This window comes from Typha angustifolia, chromosome 9 (genome assembly GCF_048772165.1).
Source record: "Typha angustifolia cultivar Huaian chromosome 9, ASM4877216v1, whole genome shotgun sequence".
Classification (NCBI taxonomy): Eukaryota; Viridiplantae; Streptophyta; class Magnoliopsida; order Poales; family Typhaceae; genus Typha; species Typha angustifolia.
In genome coordinates, this window is record NC_133247.1 from 5,509,582 (window position 1) to 5,527,946 (window position 18,365).

Below are 18,365 nucleotides of genomic sequence, written 5' to 3' on the forward strand. Positions count from 1 at the left end.
TACTGATCAATTAAGCGTTTTAGGATCTAAAAAAATGGTTAACAGATCATCGTTTTTGCTTAGGGAAAAGTACCGATCAGTTTAACATTTTTGTTAGGGCTACGGTGATTTAGACCCTATTTAGTAATAAGTTAAAAAGGAGGTAATTTATTTCCGAAAAGAACTTTTAAAAATAGGGCTAATTTGGTCAAAAACTTCATAAATTATTCCCAACCAAATAAGAATGAGTATGATAATATTTCTCTTTATTTTTATAATATTCCTTACATGACTTAGATTTAGGGAACAATCAAAATGGGCATGAGTGAGAAAAATTGAAAACTAAATATATTTTTTTACGCTAATAAAATAAAATAAAATAAAATACAAAACCCTCCACAAAACCCTAAAAATAAAAGAGAAAGCTCTTAATAATAAAGTCTCAACTGCTTCACTCACCTCCCGATGGCTTCGCAATCTTCTCCTTCTTCTGCTTCTCTCCACCTCTCGAGTTCAACTCATGTTAACTCTCCTCGTCCCTCCAGAATTCTCCTTTCCACATGTCTATTCTCTCCGGAGACGGCGAGCCGTCGGGGAGCCTTCCGGCGGCGATGCGGCCACGTTTCAATCCAATGCTGCTACTCCTCATTAGCCCCGATGGATTCGGCGAAGATTAAGGTGGTGGGAGTCGGAGGTGGCGGCAACAATGCCGTCAATCGCATGATTGGGAGCGGTCTACAGGTTGGACTTTTTAAGAAAAGATCTTTTGGATTTTTCATTCTGTTTATATTTTGTGTCGTTCTGCACTCAAAATTCAATCTTTTTGGTTTTTTTCCTGCGTGTGTGTTGTTATAGTCTCCCTGATGTAATTTTACTTCAACTGTGCACTGAAGCTTTCATGAAGTAATGAAGACAAATGCTGACAGGAGAATTTATTAAAGAGTCAAGCGATTCGTCAGCAATATTTTGGGTGGTTTACTTTGTAAAATTTGTGAAGCATTGCTAAGTGAAGCAAACAGAGTGCTGCTGGGCATAAACAGGAGCTATGCAACGCTCATTACCTGTGAAATCATAACCCACCATGTTTTTCAGTTTAAGATTTGTATGTTACAGTCAAATCTAGGTAATTAAACCCAGGTCTTATGTCTTATTTCTTAAGTTGAAATTCTTTCCTGTTATTCAGAGGAGGATAGTTACATGAGTTTAACCAGGGGCTTGGTATGGCTGATCGTGGATGTTAGGTGGGTTTCTGAATTTAGCTTTGCTTAGGATTAGAATTGGCATCTAATTCTTGCTCCGTCAGACGCATATTGTAATTTCGGGTCTACTGGTCGAGAGGAAATAATAGTAGATTGAAGAGTTAGGACAATGATGGGTCATTGGAGTTAGTTAGACGGTAGACATAAATGGGCTGTAAGAGAATAAAGAAGATGAAGTCAGATTACTCTAAGATAATATGGAAAGCCAAAGGTTGTGATTAGATTCTCTGGGAAGAGAGGCTAGTTGATTAGGGAGAATTAATGCAGCTATCCCTAGTTTCTTGAAACAATGGAAGTGATGCTAGGAGATCATGGTGCAACTGTGGAGGAGGAAATACTCAGTACTTGTATTCTTCTACCTTCCCAGTAAAAGTATAAAATAGATCAGATGAACCTATTATATGACCTACAGAAAGATGTAATAGGATGGTAAGGAGGAGCTTGCTGTGCTCGTCAAGGGACAAAAGGGACAAAGTTTAGGAGGCCCAAATTTAGAATAGTTTGATTTCCTGGAGAGGGATTACAGCATATTTGATGGCTGCAAAGTGGTATAATCAATAATGAGTTCTGAAATCACAAAGGATAAGATATAAGAGAAAAAGGGAGAGCTTTGTGAATGCTACAACCATAGAGGATAGAAGTTGAAGAAAGACAAGAAGAATTAGGGATGGTATTTATTATTTAAGTTACAATTTGGTACTTCTATTTTTGTCTTGACATTCGATTTTCACCATTTGTGATGTTATCATGTAGGTATACCCAAATATGTTTGCCTTTGGAGGGAATACATGAGGCATATAAAAATCATTCAACGAATCATGTCGATGTTGTCTGATGGTAATTTGAAATTAATCTTGGATGGAATTTTGGATTCAAAATATATTATGTCAGCTTTTTCATCCTTTAATATTTATTGATAAACAACAATTTAGGGGCTTAATTAATTTGAGATATCTTGTATCTTTTTTGTTTCCACCAGCTCTTTTAACTTCTCAATTTCAGTATAAGTTTTGTGTATTATATCTACTCTTTGCTTGACTTGTTCTCAAACAATTAGTCATTTCTGGAAAGTTTAAGCTGATTAAATTTAATTGGATTTAATCAAAAGTGCATCTTTGAAAAAGTTTTGGTTTTTGATTCTTGTCGGAAAACAAAGAGTTTTGGAGTTCTGGTTGGTCACAATGCTTTTGGTTGGTTTCAATTATTTTTTTGGTTTTGATTTACATTTTACGAGGAAAAAGAATTCTAATGGTACCAAAAAAATAGAAATTAGGACTAATATGAAAAAAAAGTAAACTTACAAAACTTGATGAAATAGTTAAAATGATGTGGATCATCATATGATTGTTGTCAACATTTTGTAGGGGTTAAAAGGAGCAACGATGGTCGTGTCACAGACACGGATCGTACTGACCATTGACCGGCATGGCACGACATATGCTGCGGTACTTGTTAGCCATGTCATAAGAGGAGAGAAAAAAATAAAGGATACTTATCGTTTGCATGTCTCGTGCTAGTCGGCACGGTCATCCATGAAAATGAGAGAATTTTATAAGGGTATAAATTGAATGATTTGAGACTTTTGAGTGGATGTTGGAGATGACACTGTGGATTGTATTCTCACGTACTTAGGTTTTAGAATGGAAAGTTGCTTGTTGAAGGAATTATGCATATTGAGGAACCATGTAATTCTCTGTACTTCTTCCTTTTTATAAACTTTTACACGTTGCAAGTGGATTAGTTACTCAGAAGTAATTGGTCACTATCAGGTAAGGTATAGGTAGAACTTGGGTAAGATATGTTCCAAGTTCTAACCAGAAGTTGAGAAATGTGAGTTTTGGTGGTTTTAGGCTGTCACAGTGGGACGCTAAAACCTACTGTTCAACCTATAAATCAGCTCAATTACTAGTTTATGGTGGGTTCTGGACCACCCTCAACCAAACTTTCAACCATGAATATGAAGGAGAGAAAGGAAATAGCTTAAAGGGGAAATAGATGGAAAAGAGGAAAAAAAGATCCTAGGTTATTTTCTCTCAAACTGACTACACATCAAGCTCTCTTTTTAGATGCACCATGGGGGTTTCATATCTTACCTGACTTCCTCAAAATTTTCATTCTTGTCCCACTAACTTCACATGTAGGATTTCTACTAGTTCCATAGGAATTCCTTATTTCCACTGTCCAATATGCTTGTCTCAGTTTTTAGTACATGATCTAAGGTCCGAAACTTGAGATCTAATTGGGATTGACTATTTGAAAAAACGATACAAATCAGTTGCATCATATCGAACTATTTTTAAATTAGGTAAAAAAATCTAAATATTATTAAAGAATGCAGGATATATTTTCAAACATTTAGAAAAAGTGATAGAAAAATAAGAAAATAAAAAATACTCTCGTATGAAGCTAAAAACTAAAAAAACACATATCCAAAACTATGATGAATTTCAAGCTAGATTTGATAAATTTCTTTGCTCGTAGATTATTGCTGTAGTAGTGAGATGAAGAGTCTCTTTCTTCACTGTTATTTTGCAACAGTAAGAAAATAGGAGTTAAAGAATAGGAGAAAAAGAGAGAGAAGATAAATAGAAAAAAAAAGAAAAAATATTTACCCAAATTTACCAAAGTGCGGAATAGCCGAAGGAGGTCATCGGATGAGCTCGGTGGTGTGAGAGGTAGGAGGAGAATGTGTATAAGAGATAGATAGTAAAATTTGAAAATTTAACGGAAATGCATCGGGGGACATCAATATTGATGTCCCCTAAAACTTAAAAAGACTTCTTCGGACTGGTTTCAGTCTATATGGCTGAAATTGGTTGTGGCTATTTTGGGTCAAGATCTGGATCGGTTTGGCCAATCTATCTTGGAACTAGCTGAAATCGGAATCTATGATTAGAACTTGAAACAACTTGTAATTTCATTTGGTGATGATTTTGAGCTTTTGATTGGACAGGGTAGCTTAATAGATAATCAGAGGTGATTGTAGCATTCATTATCGTGTTATAAGTGGAGTGTTGGTGCCTTCCAATAGTGGAACTATTGTAGCTGGCATAACTACTTGTTTGCATTATGATACTGAAAACTGATACGATTTTTATTTCAAATTTCTTTTTTTCCTTTGCGCTTTTTAGCTCATTAGACTAAAAGAGACTTTTTTAGTGTCTTTCTTGATTCCATTTTGCATATTCTCTCTAGTAGTTTCTCAGTTGTTCTAGATTCTGGCTTTTCTCTATGTTCTTTTTTATAGTTTGAAATATCTTGAATTACATAGAGCCTTCAAGTTTTTTTCTACTTTGTATGTGCACATAATACAGAGAATTCTACATATATCCTGCTGAAAATGATTTTGTGTTTTTGATGATACTCATTTTTATTGACAATATATTCTGTTAGCAAACCACAGTTGTTAAATGTCTATTATCCAACAATTTGATTACCCAGAATATTTTCTGGTTCTTGTTTAAATCCCTAAGCAATTTCCATAAATTTAGTTTCTCACAAATGTTTTATTCGTATGTTTGATGTGCATTGCCAGGGAGTTGAATTTTATGCGATAAACACAGATTCCCAGGCACTACTACACTCACAAGCAAAACATCCACTTCAAATTGGAGAACTTGTAACTCGTGGACTTGGTCAGGCACTTTACTTCAATTTTCAGTAGAAGCATTTCTCTGCTAAATGTTTATTCCCAACTAGTTTTCACTCAACATGTGAAGTTATATGACCAAAATTTCTGCCGTATTTTTGTGATGACATATTGATCTATCTTTTATTTGGGATGGTTCAATCCTCATTCAAAAGACTCTTGTTAGCATCTTGTTACTTTCTTATAGTGGCCAAAATATGTTTTATTAGCTGGTCAAAAGAAACTATAATATAAGATTGCAGGAATATTTATGTCGAAAAATAATGCCACATTTTTGCCTGTAAAATTTCTACATCTTGAGTGGATTGACTGGATTCTTCGCTCAGAGATGCAGGTACTGGTGGAAATCCTCTTCTTGGTGAACAAGCAGCTGAGGAATCAAAAGAAGCTATAGAGAATGCATTAAAGGATACAGATCTTGTCTTTATAACAGCTGGAATGGGAGGTGGTACAGGTTCTGGTGCTGCTCCAGTTGTTGCACAGATATCAAAAGAAGCTGGTCATCTGACTGTTGGTGTGGTCACCTATCCCTTCAGCTTTGAAGGTCGTAAACGTTCTTTGCAGGCAGGTGCCAGGTTCCCGTCTTACTTGGTTATCCATTTGTTTACTGATAAGTTTTAATGCCATTACATACTTTGCCTTGTGAAATGCATTGGTGTTTATTGCTTTTCAGGAGTATTTAATGCATGGGATTGATTTTTATATGTATCTTCTATGTTCCTTTTGAGCAATAATTAGCATGCCTTTGTCGATTCTGTCAGTTTCGATACAATAGTGTGTCATCATTTATTGAAGTTTGATGAAACTTGTGTTAGGCCTATATATTTTTCACTTACCTGATTACTTGTGCTAGTCTTTAATCTGCCAGTATTTGTTTATAATTCATGAATATGGTTGAAGCTGGATATACTGCATAATAATAGATTTACAGGTAAAGCTAAGTCTATACTCTTACAGTTGAGTCTGAATTCTAAAACCAGGAGAATTGGCTGCCATTTACTGCCTCAAATTGCTCAGTGAAGCTCAGTTTTGCATTTTCTGATTGTAATTTCCGGATGTGAAGAATTAGATGGTACTGCATAGGACAACATTGAAGGGTTCTGGAGCTATCTTGCAAAGAACTTTTTTGTAGATTTTTGTCTTCTTTTGGTTTTATAAAATCCTGTCCTTTTTTGACTAAGAAATCCAACCTGGTTTTGGAGATCTTACAAGTCACTACGACAAATACATGCTTGCATCCATAAAATTAGTCCTTAAGATTTTGCAAAAAGCTACTTCTTCCCACCAAAATCACTTCTCTTTTCATGTTTCCTTTTTCCATGTTGAGAAATACAAGTTTATTGTGGAACTTGTTCCTTCTCTTAGGTTGAAGCAAATTATATGGTTGACAAAAATTTAGCCTGTATTTATATTACAAAAATTGTTCATCTTCAGAAAGATTTTTATTTGTATAAGAATCCTATATTTTGTATCCATATTTCCTTTTGATGCTTATCATTTGGAAAATTATTAATTCTGAAATGGCAGGTAACTAGTAAAATTGTATTCTACTATTTACTTTCTCGAAAGCTTAGTCTTCATAAAATTTGTCTACCAAAAACTATATTCCACTTGTTAGTGCTTTCAGTATAACTTTGTTCTCTCTTCTTTTTTTCATCTTTATTTCCTTGATATCTTCTTTCTTAATGATCAGGCACTAGGAGCAATTGAGAAGTTGCAAAAGAATGTTGATACTCTTATAGTGATTCCCAATGATCGGTTGTTGGATCTTGTTGCTGAACATACACCTCTCCAGGATGCATTTCTCATCGCTGATGATGTTTTACGCCAGGGAGTGCAAGGAATATCAGACATCATTATGGTGAGTGGTGTTTCATTACAATCCAATGGTTGATTCTGGGATCTGGATGTTTATGACTAGACAATATGATGAGCATAATCTAATGAAGATTTCTCATCGGGTCTTCACAGACACCTGGACTTGTAAATGTCGATTTTGCCGATGTGAAAGCTGTTATGAAGAACTCAGGAACTGCCATGCTCGGCGTCGGTGTTTCTTCTGGCAAGAACCGCGCTCAAGAAGCAGCTGAACAAGCAACTCTGGCACCTTTAATGGGATCATCAATTGAGTCAGCTACTGGAATTGTATACAATATAACTGGAGGAAAGGATATCACCTTGCAAGAAGTAAACAAAGTCTCTCAGGTGCCTATTCTTTCAATCTGCTGTTCTTTCAAACTTGATTGCGAGCCAGATCGTGGGCCACGAAGTTAGAAGCTTATAACTGTCCATTAAACTTGCAGGTTGTCACAAGCCTAGCAGATCCTTCTGCAAACATAATATTTGGAGCTGTCGTGGACGAACGCTACAATGGCGAGCTTCACGTCACAATCATCGCAACAGGGTTCTCGCAGTCATTTCAGAAGACCCTCTTGACAGATCCAAAGGCAGCCAAGATAGCAGAAGCTCAAGAAAGCAAAGGTGGGAATTTTCCCCACAAGACAGCCGCCACGCCATCGCCAGTTTCTTCTACGCCTCGAGGACTATTCTTCTGATCAGTTCATATTCGGCAATTTCTCTTTTGTTTGATGCACCTTAGATTTCTCATCCTTTTGCCTTTCTATCAATGTACAGAGATTTGACTCCCGCTACGTATCTTCTGGTTCTATAGAAATGAGACGTAAAAGAGGAAACGAACTATGTTGTTCGTACCAATTTTCTGAAATTCATAATTTCTCCTTTCTCCCAGGAAAAAGTAGAAAAAAGGAAACTAGGAAAAGAGTTTTGGTACAATAATTCTTCATTCGATGGGTCAATATTTTGGCACAAGAATTCTTCAGACGTCAAGCAAATTAAATTCACCAGCAATATTCGAATTTGAAGTCCTGGGATAGGCTCTATTACCATAATCTGGGGAAAGGATTAAAGGGTGATATATGACTGCTACATCTGCTATTGGCTTTAGCTTGATAGAAGAAATGGGTTTCATTGAGTATATGTTCATATATACCATCATTCTTATTGTCACAATATGTATTCTCTAGTTTTCTTTATGTCTTACTTAACAATGGTGAATCCTTTTTCAAACCATATGGGCTCCTTGAATTAGTACGCTTGAGGACTCAAAAAGAAACAAAATCGAGAAGATAATGTCCTGATATTTCACATCTCAAAGAAACTGTAGGCATGTAGTAACACCTAAGAATACACTTGGGAGGGTTTTTAACCCGCCAAAAAACCATAAACTAATTTCTCAAGTAATTTGAAGACACATCCAATATTCCACCGAGTTTGAGAGCAAAACTAAATTCGCGAAAAAAGTCTCTGTAGCAGCTATAATTTCAACACAAGTTTACATCCAAAAGAGAGGTAACAAGCATATGATGTAATGAGATAATAAAAGCTTACAGGGCCTTTTAGTAATAATAAATTAGCTTTTGCTATTCCTATTCCTCTCTATCCTAGATGTGAACAAAGGCTTAGACAATCTCTTGTTATACAGCAGCTGGCTGAGGGTGGCTAAAGGCAGTTCTCATTATACAACTAAGCAACAGGCTCTAATCATACAGATAAATTATTTCCTAAGAGATTACAAACTACTAAATCCCTTGCTTCTCTATAAATGTGCAATAATAGCTATTTTGTGGACTATAGAAAGAACGACATCTCCGCTGGCTGTGTGAAAGAGAATATGCCTTCACCAAATAACTCGAACAGTGATGTCAACAGATGACCTGCATCCAGATCCTCCTTCCAAGCTTGACTTAGGACTGCAGAACTTTTTTGTGGTTGGGCACCACCTTTGTCTCTTCTAATTGCTCCAGAGAGGGTATCTTTTGATATCTGCCCTGAGGAAGAGGACTGAATTATGCCAGAGTTCGAAGATTGGGAAGGAAACACATCTGTAGCTCCTTGCATATTAGCTGTTAAGGAAATCGGAGTAATTGAACCCATTGAGGCATCAGTTGCAAGCTTCTTCAGGGGTGGCTGCTGTGACAAGAGGCTGGTGCTTGACTTGCGTTTATCTGAAAAGATGAATGTTCACTTAATTATACAACAGATGGGAATGTAGTTCTAGTTCTCTACAGTTCAGGAAACTAAGTGCTTAATTTTGATATAACAACTCAAAACTGGAAGTGTAGTTTCTCTAAGGTCTACAGCCTACAGGCCAAACATAGTATACATAGACTTTTATGAATTATATGCCATGTATCTGCCAGGATTTTCGGGACAGAATTGATAACCCCAGAGACTGCAAGACTCATCATGTACTAATCACTTTATTTATTTATTTATTTACTGATCACTTTAATTTGATCAGCATGTCCTCAAGAAATCTTTGTGAATTTTAATGAAGCTCAAAAAAACGTACTGGAGAACATAAAATCAAAGAATAAGAAAGCAATTGTAATATTTGATGAGTCCTTTCTTGTAAGAGAGCATGATTAGCAACACTATAGTAGTGCACTAAAGTAATGTCAACCAAGTTATTAAAAACCTTCCATGAGGAAGTGCCGGGTAGTGACAGATTCTAGCAGTCCAGGCTCTATATTTCAACTTTAATAAATGCAAGTGCTCAAATGAACAAATTAGTATGAAGTTCATTGAATCCTTTTCTTTATCTTAGCCTCTGTACATGATTGTACTGAATAATATAGATCATAACTTCTACTTCACACCATGTGATGGGAGCCCATATAATACTGTTGTTGTTATACATCTAGAAAGAACCTAAAATGTTTTTGGCATCTTATGAAGTTCTAAATCAATCAGGTGTGCAATTCAAGGTGTTGAACTTGTGAGATGAGCGGCTGGATGCCTTCAGCACATATAAGTACCAAGTTTCTAGGAGTAGGTTAATCAGCTGCTTTCTTTATATACTATATGTATAGACTAGAATCTATTTTGGATCTTTTATCCATGTAAAATTTTCTTATAAGTTATGCCCTATTGTAGGTATATAAAGGATCGAAAAAAGCAATGGTCGAGGAAACTTTAATGTGGAGCTGTTCAAGGAAACTTTAAACTTTAAAATGGAGCTCTTAAAGCTAGTTCAGAAGAGGTAATTTCCAATTAGATTTGACGATATGTAATAGATTTAATTGGTTTCATATCTTCTCTTCTCTCATCTTTTCTTTTTTCTTCTTTTCCATTTTCCTTCTCAATTTTGTAGATTGAAAAGCATTATGCTGTTGAAAATAAAATCAGAAATTCTATTCTCTTTGATTCTCAGATCTGATCCATCTTGGTGATAATCTTTCTCCTTTATTGGAATTTCTGATCATATCCAAAATTGAAATGAGGCATATCTAAATAGGACTGTTTCAGACCACCTACTATTTGTTCAGCCTTCCAACAAGCAATTAGGTAACCAAACAATCCAAGCTTGTCTCACAGTGTTGCCCTCTAGTTTCTTTTATCATGTCTTAACCTAGCACTACTGAATTCCTGATCTCTTAAAAAGACCCACACAAAGTTATCCAATTAGAAGAATAATAGGCTAGTATGCCTTGTGGATTGAAAGATTTCATACACAAATAACTCATAATCAACTGAACCTGACATCTTCAGTCTCACCATCTTTCACCAAAGTTCATTATTCTTCATCCAAGTTGTATTAAACAATTACATGTGTGAAGTGGATAACTAGGACATCTTTTAAACGTGATTTAAGAAACAATCTACTGGATTCTTACTTGGCATGTTAGTTGCAACTCTTCCCTTAATTCTCCTAAGAGAACGTGTTGATGGAGAGAGCAAACCAGGGAACAACTTGAGTCGATCATACAGGCACTTACCTGCAGCACACTGAAATATACATCCAGCAAGAATTACTATTTCTGAGTTGATGTTATAAGCTTTGACTCTCAAATATTGTAAAAACACTAAAAATAAAAGAGTATTGAGTGACAAGACATACCAACAAGGCACCGTAGACACGCCATGCTTCTTTCCTCTTCATTTCATTCTTCTGTTTATCAAGCTGCATCTCTGGCTCCAAAAGTTGCATGTACGTTTCTAGGTTCGGCAGAATTAGAAGTCGCACCTAACAAGTAGTGATGCGTAAATCAGTCAAGATAAAAGAAGAAAGAACAAGAGGACAAGGAGAAGAGGAACTACCACACCAGGTCCTAATGCAGAAAGTCCTTGGATTGCACCATAATGTTGTGTCAATGCTTTAGATGGATCCAGAAAAGCATGGATGAGAGTTTTTGTCAGCCGGGACTGGAGGTTGTGATATACATGACCAAACCTGCAGAATTCTATTAGACTACATAAAATTGTGTGGCTACAATAAGAAAGAAAGAGAGACTAGCTACAGAATGAGCATACTTGTTATATAACTAACTATAGTTTTAATGCATTCTCTTCAGATTATAGACCAGCTATGAGGCAAAGGTTTAAGCCATATCACAAATAAAAGCCCAAATCATTCCTTCATAAACCTGGGAAATACATCAGCATCTCTATCTATTTTGAATATCAAAAATGACATTGCAGCTTTCAAATACTAGAATGTATGGATAACTACAATATGTAAGTTGTCAAGTCCAGGATTCGCATTGACTGTAAAAAAACCAACTACATCTCCACTATATCTGGCATATCCCACTGGTCATATAGCATGTGAATGAGAAGTTTCTACTTTCTAGTGCCTTGTAATTTTGGAGACAGTCTGCCACGCTTGGGAACTGCCAGTCAGTAGTCACCAAGCAGGATCACCACACAGGATCAATGCATAACAATTGAGTTGCCTGACAAAAGTCTCCTTATGTTCATGAGATATATCATTTTCTAGACTTTATTAAGGCAATATATCAACACATGTTAAAAAAAAAAGATGGAACCACCTTATCCAATTTTAGATATGCTGCCCAAGTTGCTTTAACCCAAGAATTGCTGTGCCAACATACGGTGCGGCCGGCACTGCAAAGAACTGAGAGAGAGAGAGAGAGAGAGAGAGAGAGAGAGAGAGTTGTTTTGGAATCCTTCACCACCATCCATGGCCGCCGACTTACAACTAGAGTTCAGAAAAATGGAGGTGGATCAATGAGAAAGGAGAAAGATGATGGATGGTATTGATAAGTTAGCTTATTAGTTATTAGATCCAACCTTTAGTAATTGCAGAGCCCTATATAAGCAATAAAGTATTTTGAGTCATTTCCAACTTATCATAAAGGATCCTATTTTAAGTGATGCAGATTTCTTTTAGTGATAATAGATTCTAACATATCTATCTAAAATGGAATTGACCTATGACATATTGATATCCTCAATTGTCTTTTTTAAAGTTTTTAGCCTTTACTCTCTATCTTTCACACACACCCTCCTCCCACCTCACTTCATCGAGCTCATTCGATGAGCCCATCCGCACTCTGGTGAACTTGGGTGAATGTTTTTCTCTTTTATTTGTTTTCCTCATTTATCTTTTATCTCTCTCTCTCTCTCTCTCTCTCTCTCTCTCTCTCTCTCTCTCTCTCTCTCTCTCTCTCTCTCTCTCTCTCCCACTCTTTAACCCCCATTTTCTTATTGTTGTAGAACACCAATGAAGAGAGTGATTTATCTCTTCATCTTTATTTCTACAACAATAATTTATGAATATAGAAATTTAACAATTTTAGCTCAAAATTTATTACAATTTTAAGTGAGTTTTTTTTTTAAGTTTTTAAGCTTCATATGCGAGTAATTTTTATTTTCTTATTCTTCTATTATTTCTCAACTTTTAGAATCTTTTTTGCATTTTTGAGAAATATTTAAGATTTTACGTAATTAAGCTATAGTTCGATCCGATACGGGCGATCGATATGACCGATACAACTGATACAACCGATATGTATCGTTTTTTCTAGGGACCAATTTTGATCTCAGAACCAAGTTTTGAAACCTTAATTTCTATACCATCTTTATGGATTCAATTTCCATAAAAATGTTAAAAGCTGTTAATTTGGGTATCACTCTATACTAAATGAAGAAAACATATTTGAGCCACAACTCAGAAAAAAATAGATAGTATATGCCATACAAAAGAAGCATATATGATCTTAAAATGATAGGCCATTGAACAACATAAACTAGGAAACAATGAAAAAAAAAGTCTTGGAATTATGAATTATCAATGAGTCTTTTGAAAAATTAGAAATGAGCTGGCTAATAAATTATGTTAATTTTTGGGGGAAATGATGAACGCTTTTTTAGTCATTGGATGCGCCTCAGATCCCAAAGGAAGACCTCACAGAAATGAAAAATGTAATCTTACTTTGTCTCTCCACGTAGCGTAAATTTTAGAGTTCATTACACCTAGAACACCTTGATAATTTTCACATAAACTACTTTATTTATTTTTTACAACACTTTGACCCCTTCAATTATCTAATATGTAATAAATCTCAGACTCTCATCTTCCTGACGATGTTAACAAAGAACGTCAAATGACTATCTTACTTTTTAACTTTTCTATTTTCTTTCTTCTAAATTAAAGGTACTAAATGGTTCCTAGAGGACCTAAAATTGATCATGTAACAATCATGATATCTTTTAATGACTAAAATCTAACAAATAACTAATGTAAGAGGCACTTTGGAGGTCTTACATAGTTAAGAGAGTCAATGTGCCGTAAAGAAAAAGGAAATCTATATGAAAATGGATAATAGTTCCAAGGTCTACGTGTAATTATCCTATATTTTATGATCCAATGGCAAAATCAATTGCTACAAAAGTGTTAATCTTTTCATAGAGATTTAATCTAAAGTTTATAAGTCCAATCATTAGAAATTCATTCAAATCCCTTTAGCTGAAGAATTCATTGAATCATCAATCATTTGTTCATATCACTTTAGCTGAAGGACTCAATGAGTTGGAAGGTATGGAGAATCCTCGTAGACAATCAGTAGCTTGACTCAGAAATATCATAAACCATATTTTTCAACTGCTGACAGAAAGATACAAGTTAATCGATTTAATACATAAACAAAAGTACTACATATTAGATTAGTGACCGATTTTAATATATATGCATTAACGTTTCCATTGATAATAAGAAAACTCACCTTCTACACACTGAAGAAACTAAATTTGCTGAGAAATCTCTAAGTTCCCAGTGGTTATCGGCAATCCTGTGCCCCAGCTTTTTGGCAACAAGGCATGTTATCATGGAAGGCATCAACTGATGCAACTGAAAATTGACAAAAGATAAAGATCATACAGAAATACCGACTTTGAAGTAAACAATTCATACCTAAAACTAAATTTAGTCTGACAAAAGTGTCAAAACTTTAACTTTTCCCTTAAGATAGTAATAACAACTAAGTATTTTGCATTGAGCAAGTAGAACAGTATATCTCATAATAAGAGCAAGCTTCATATAAATCCTGATCATATCTTCAGTGCCATAATCCAGAATACTAAACTACTTACATAAGGTTCTATGTGGATGTGTGGATTTCGGAGAAGGCTTCGGATGACGCGCATTAAAGCAAATAAAACAGGAAGTTCATTTAAACTTCGAGCAACCTGTAAACCAGTATAGTATATTAAGATAAATGTACATTTCAGTTATTTAATAACTTCATATTTGATTCATCAAAATAATCAGATTACAACCTCATCTGCAATGAAGTACGAAAAGTAAGGAACCAAAGGATGAAGGCCTGGATCTGTTGCCAAACTAACTAACGCTTCCTTAAAAAGAACGGATTCAGATCTACTAAGAGTGAGCTCAGTAATTTTATCAAAGTACATCTGCAGAGTCAAGTGAGAAAATGCATATAATTTTTGTCACATTCAAACTGTAAGATTAGGATAACAAACTATCAAAATACTCAACACAGTGAACCACAAGGAAAACAAAAAGAAAACTGACCTGTAGTTCTCTAGATAATACATGTTTAACAGGAAGTTTGATATCAACAGGAAGCGCATCTTCCTTTCCATGCTCGGATCTTTTGCTTTCTGATGGGGCTATAATTGCTTCAAAATGATACTAATGTACTTAGCATTTATTGAAGCACAAGAGATGGAAAATAGATAGCTTCAGAAACAATGGAAAAGAGAAGAGAAAGGATTATATATATGTGTGTCTGTGAGTGAATATATATATATATAAAAGAGAGACTTGGAGTACAAACTCTGACAGTAATCTTTGGGAAAAGTTTTAACACCTTTTGAGCCATCGGTAATACTTGTTGGGAATGTAAAAGACAGAAAAAGCTTTCAGCTTTTCCTTCAGGGAATTGAGCTTTTAAGATCCCAAAGGGCACTCAATGCAACAAACTTGCTAAATCCTTTTACAAAGATTTTAAATAAACTTTGTACTTTGGGCCATACATGTTTATATGTATGTGTGTGTGCACGCACGTAGATTCACATATGTAAAGTGGGTGAATTTGATATCATATGTCAAAATTGAGATAAATGTAATCTTTAAAGCAAGGAGAAGGATAAGACTATCATCCATTAGGTAGCTAGTAGAGTTTCAACTTTCACAATAGGACAATATAGAGTCTACCAAATGACTTCACAAGGAACTACTACCACTCAGTTTGTTCTAAGCATCTACGCCAAATTAAGAATTGCAACAAGAGCATATATTGAGCTAGTGTACCAAACAATAATTTAAGCCTGCTTGTAGTTCAGAATGGAAGATAAAAGGCAGCATATGAGCTAGGAATAATAACACTCCGGATAGCACCAAACTATAACCCTTTCTCTTAAACTAGATACTCGTCAACACCATAACTAATCAAGTCAGCCAACACTTGTCTGATATAACTAATCAGGTAAGTCAACACAATATCTTTCGAATAAATTAGATTCAAGTTCAACACATCATGGAAGAGGGAAGAAAACCTATGTATGTTGTAGGTTATGTATGAGAGCAAAGTACCCATGCAAATGCAATATCTATTCAGAATTACTTATGTAACAGTGATTTTGACCCACACAATGGTAAACTTTCATTTGTATTCCATTTTGTCTCCAGATGTACTTATATTTAAGATTCTGAACTCGGTAATAGGATCAAGATTGGCCGTCCGGGAGCCCCCCACTCAAGTGAGATTTCTAGTGCAGCAGGAAGAGAAAGAGAGAAAGAGAGATAGAGAGGGAGAAAGAGGAAAAGAAAGAGAAGAAAAAAATAACTCACCCGAGGTCGTCGGATCTTGGGTCAGAGAACATCATCGGAGGTTGAGGTCGCCGGTGGTAGAACTGTGGAAGAGGTGAGAGAGAGAGAGAGAGAGAGAGAGAGAGAGAGAGAGAGAGAGAGAGAGAGAGAGAGAGAGAGAGAGGGAGAAAAGAGAGAGTTGGGAGAGTGGGAGGGCATAGGTCGGATCCAATCAGAAAGATTGACCAAAATTGGAATCCATGCTAATATTTACCTTGATATTTTTTCAAACAAGTTGAGCAAAATGACAAGATTCCTAATCTTGGTGAGAAGTAAGAATCATTAAGGTTCTCTAAAAGCTAAAATCCTACAAGTGTATGTCTTAACAAGTGATATAGTTGAGGAATAACTGATATTTTCCTTCAGAACCACAAGGTGATGTCTTTATTCCCTAGCATTAAGACTGATTACTGATGTCAAAACTGGCAGACTGGCTAAAGCACAACAAAGATGATAACAACTAACCAAAGTGGATAAAGTATTACAAAGAATTGGAAGGGATCAATTCGACATGATGTATAGCCATAAATCTCCATATAAGATGCCTTCACCTACAATATGGGATATTGATTTGTATGCTAAAGCACAATATTGGACATTATAATATAAAACAAAGAAATTTAAGAATTCAACTAGGACAATGCAAGAGCACAATAGAATGCACAGCTGTTGCAGAACTTCTAATATTGACAATAATTGGTGAGACTATGAGACCTAACAAGAAGAATCAAACCTTCAAGAGGAGCATTTTCTGGAATTGCAGGTTGCACCCCTTCAATAGCTAGCCAGTGAGCTACAACTGCAATATCAAGAGGTGCCTTCGATAGAGGTGCTTCAATCACCTGCAGGGACACTCCATCCAACAGTTACATCACAGATAAGATAGCAATGGAACTAACTTCATAACATGAGCGATTCTCACCTCTTTGAGATCCACATCTCTGTCATCAATGTAGAAGAGATCCTTATGCCCCACAGCCCTCTTGAACCGTAATGGATCCCCAGAAGCAAATCCATATATAGGCTGGTCAAAGAAATGAAGATTACAGGCATTAGACAACAAATTGCAAAGTATATATGACACAAGCAAATTTATTAACTAAATTTTGGTCCCGTTTCCAACTAAAGATGACGAGTTATTAAGAGAAAAGAAGACAGCCAATTCCAAGTAAAAAGCACCCTGACCAATAAGTTAAGCTCTAGAGTTCTTTAATCGATTACACGTGCAAGCTGATGGACAACTCTACCACTTACAAATCAAGCACACTACACCTGGTTGGGTACGAAGTGCTTTAAATCAATCACAGAAGCAACAGAGAATCAACACTCGTATTCTTCAAGAAACAATATAACTAATACGCTAATCAAAGAATAATATTTTTCTAGTGTACAACAGAGGGTTGAAAAAAGGAAACCACAAAATAGAGAAAGCTAATTTAAACAAGTTTACTGAATAGAACTGAGCAAGATTCTAATTTTACTAACAAAACACCGAATAGTTGCACAAATCCAAAACCCCATCAGATAATAGGAACACACAACCCCCAAATAAATGCAAATTTTCATCGGGAAAACAGTTTACAAGGACCTTAATGAGAAAATTACCTCGACATTCCTGAGGCTGAGGGCGCCATCAACGTCGTCCGCCGTCAACACCGTCCGCTTCGAGTGGCGCATGCACTTGATCGCCTCCTAAATTCCCCCCGCCAAAAATCGAACTCAAGGAAACCGAAAGAGTAAACTCTAAGAGGAGCAAGTTATAAGGAGATTTTGTGGGTTATCTACCTGCATGATCTCGCGAAGGCGGTACTCGACGTCGGGGGCGAGCGCGAGGGCAACATCTGGGGAGAGGTTTGCGATTCCAATACTCTGCGCAATCACCTCGATCATCTCCTTGGGGACAGTACTCATCCCTCTCCCCTCTCCTCTCACCTCTCTCTACTGCAGGAAATATGTTTGAGGAAATGCCCAATAAAGACCGCAGCAAAACAGAGGGAAGAAATTTTTCAGTGCCATGACCGTAAATCCTTGCCTCGGCCCTTATGAGCACCAACGCGTCGGATTCGGCGGACTGGATACATAAATACCTAATTGAATCCGAAAAGATAAAAGGGATAATTACATAAAGACCCCTATCCATTGCCTATTTTCACATAGATCCCTCAGTCTTCTTTTTAATAACATAGTGACCCCCTTACCTCCAAATTACTTTTTCTCTTAGTTATATGTTAAATCTAGGGTCTATTTTACTCTTATTTTAAAGAAAAAAGAAAGAAAAAATTTGAAGGTCAAATAATTATTCCAAAATCCCTTTTGCTCC

The 18,365-nt window shown here is 35.9% G+C and overlaps 2 protein-coding genes across 3 annotated transcripts; one reads left to right on the forward strand and one right to left on the reverse strand.

Moving 5' to 3' along the window:
• The first annotated feature begins 412 nt into the window (after positions 1-412).
• On the forward strand, positions 413-7,580 carry LOC140767829 (cell division protein FtsZ homolog 1, chloroplastic-like). Its single transcript, XM_073107899.1, has 6 exons — positions 413-720; positions 4,774-4,873; positions 5,222-5,451; positions 6,581-6,748; positions 6,859-7,092; positions 7,191-7,580. Exons 1-6 carry the CDS (start codon positions 445-447, stop codon positions 7,440-7,442), a joined length of 1,260 nt encoding a protein of 419 aa, XP_072964000.1. The 5' UTR covers positions 413-444; the 3' UTR covers positions 7,443-7,580.
• A 611-nt stretch (positions 7,581-8,191) lies between these two features.
• On the reverse strand, positions 8,192-18,099 carry LOC140766982 (transcription initiation factor TFIID subunit 6). 2 transcript variants are annotated; one of them, XM_073106713.1, is made up of 12 exons: positions 17,831-18,099; positions 17,651-17,737; positions 16,968-17,069; positions 16,779-16,887; positions 14,747-14,844; positions 14,488-14,625; positions 14,302-14,397; positions 13,935-14,059; positions 11,008-11,140; positions 10,808-10,933; positions 10,584-10,695; positions 8,192-8,912 (listed from the first exon to the last, which is right to left on the reverse strand). In XM_073106713.1, exons 1-12 carry the CDS (start codon positions 17,954-17,956, stop codon positions 8,536-8,538), a joined length of 1,629 nt encoding a protein of 542 aa, XP_072962814.1. In that variant the 5' UTR covers positions 17,957-18,099; the 3' UTR covers positions 8,192-8,535. The 2 variants fall into 2 exon arrangements, with proteins under 2 accessions (XP_072962814.1, XP_072962813.1); XM_073106712.1 differs by having other exon boundaries at positions 14,747-14,853.
• Positions 18,100-18,365: the final 266 nt, after the last annotated feature.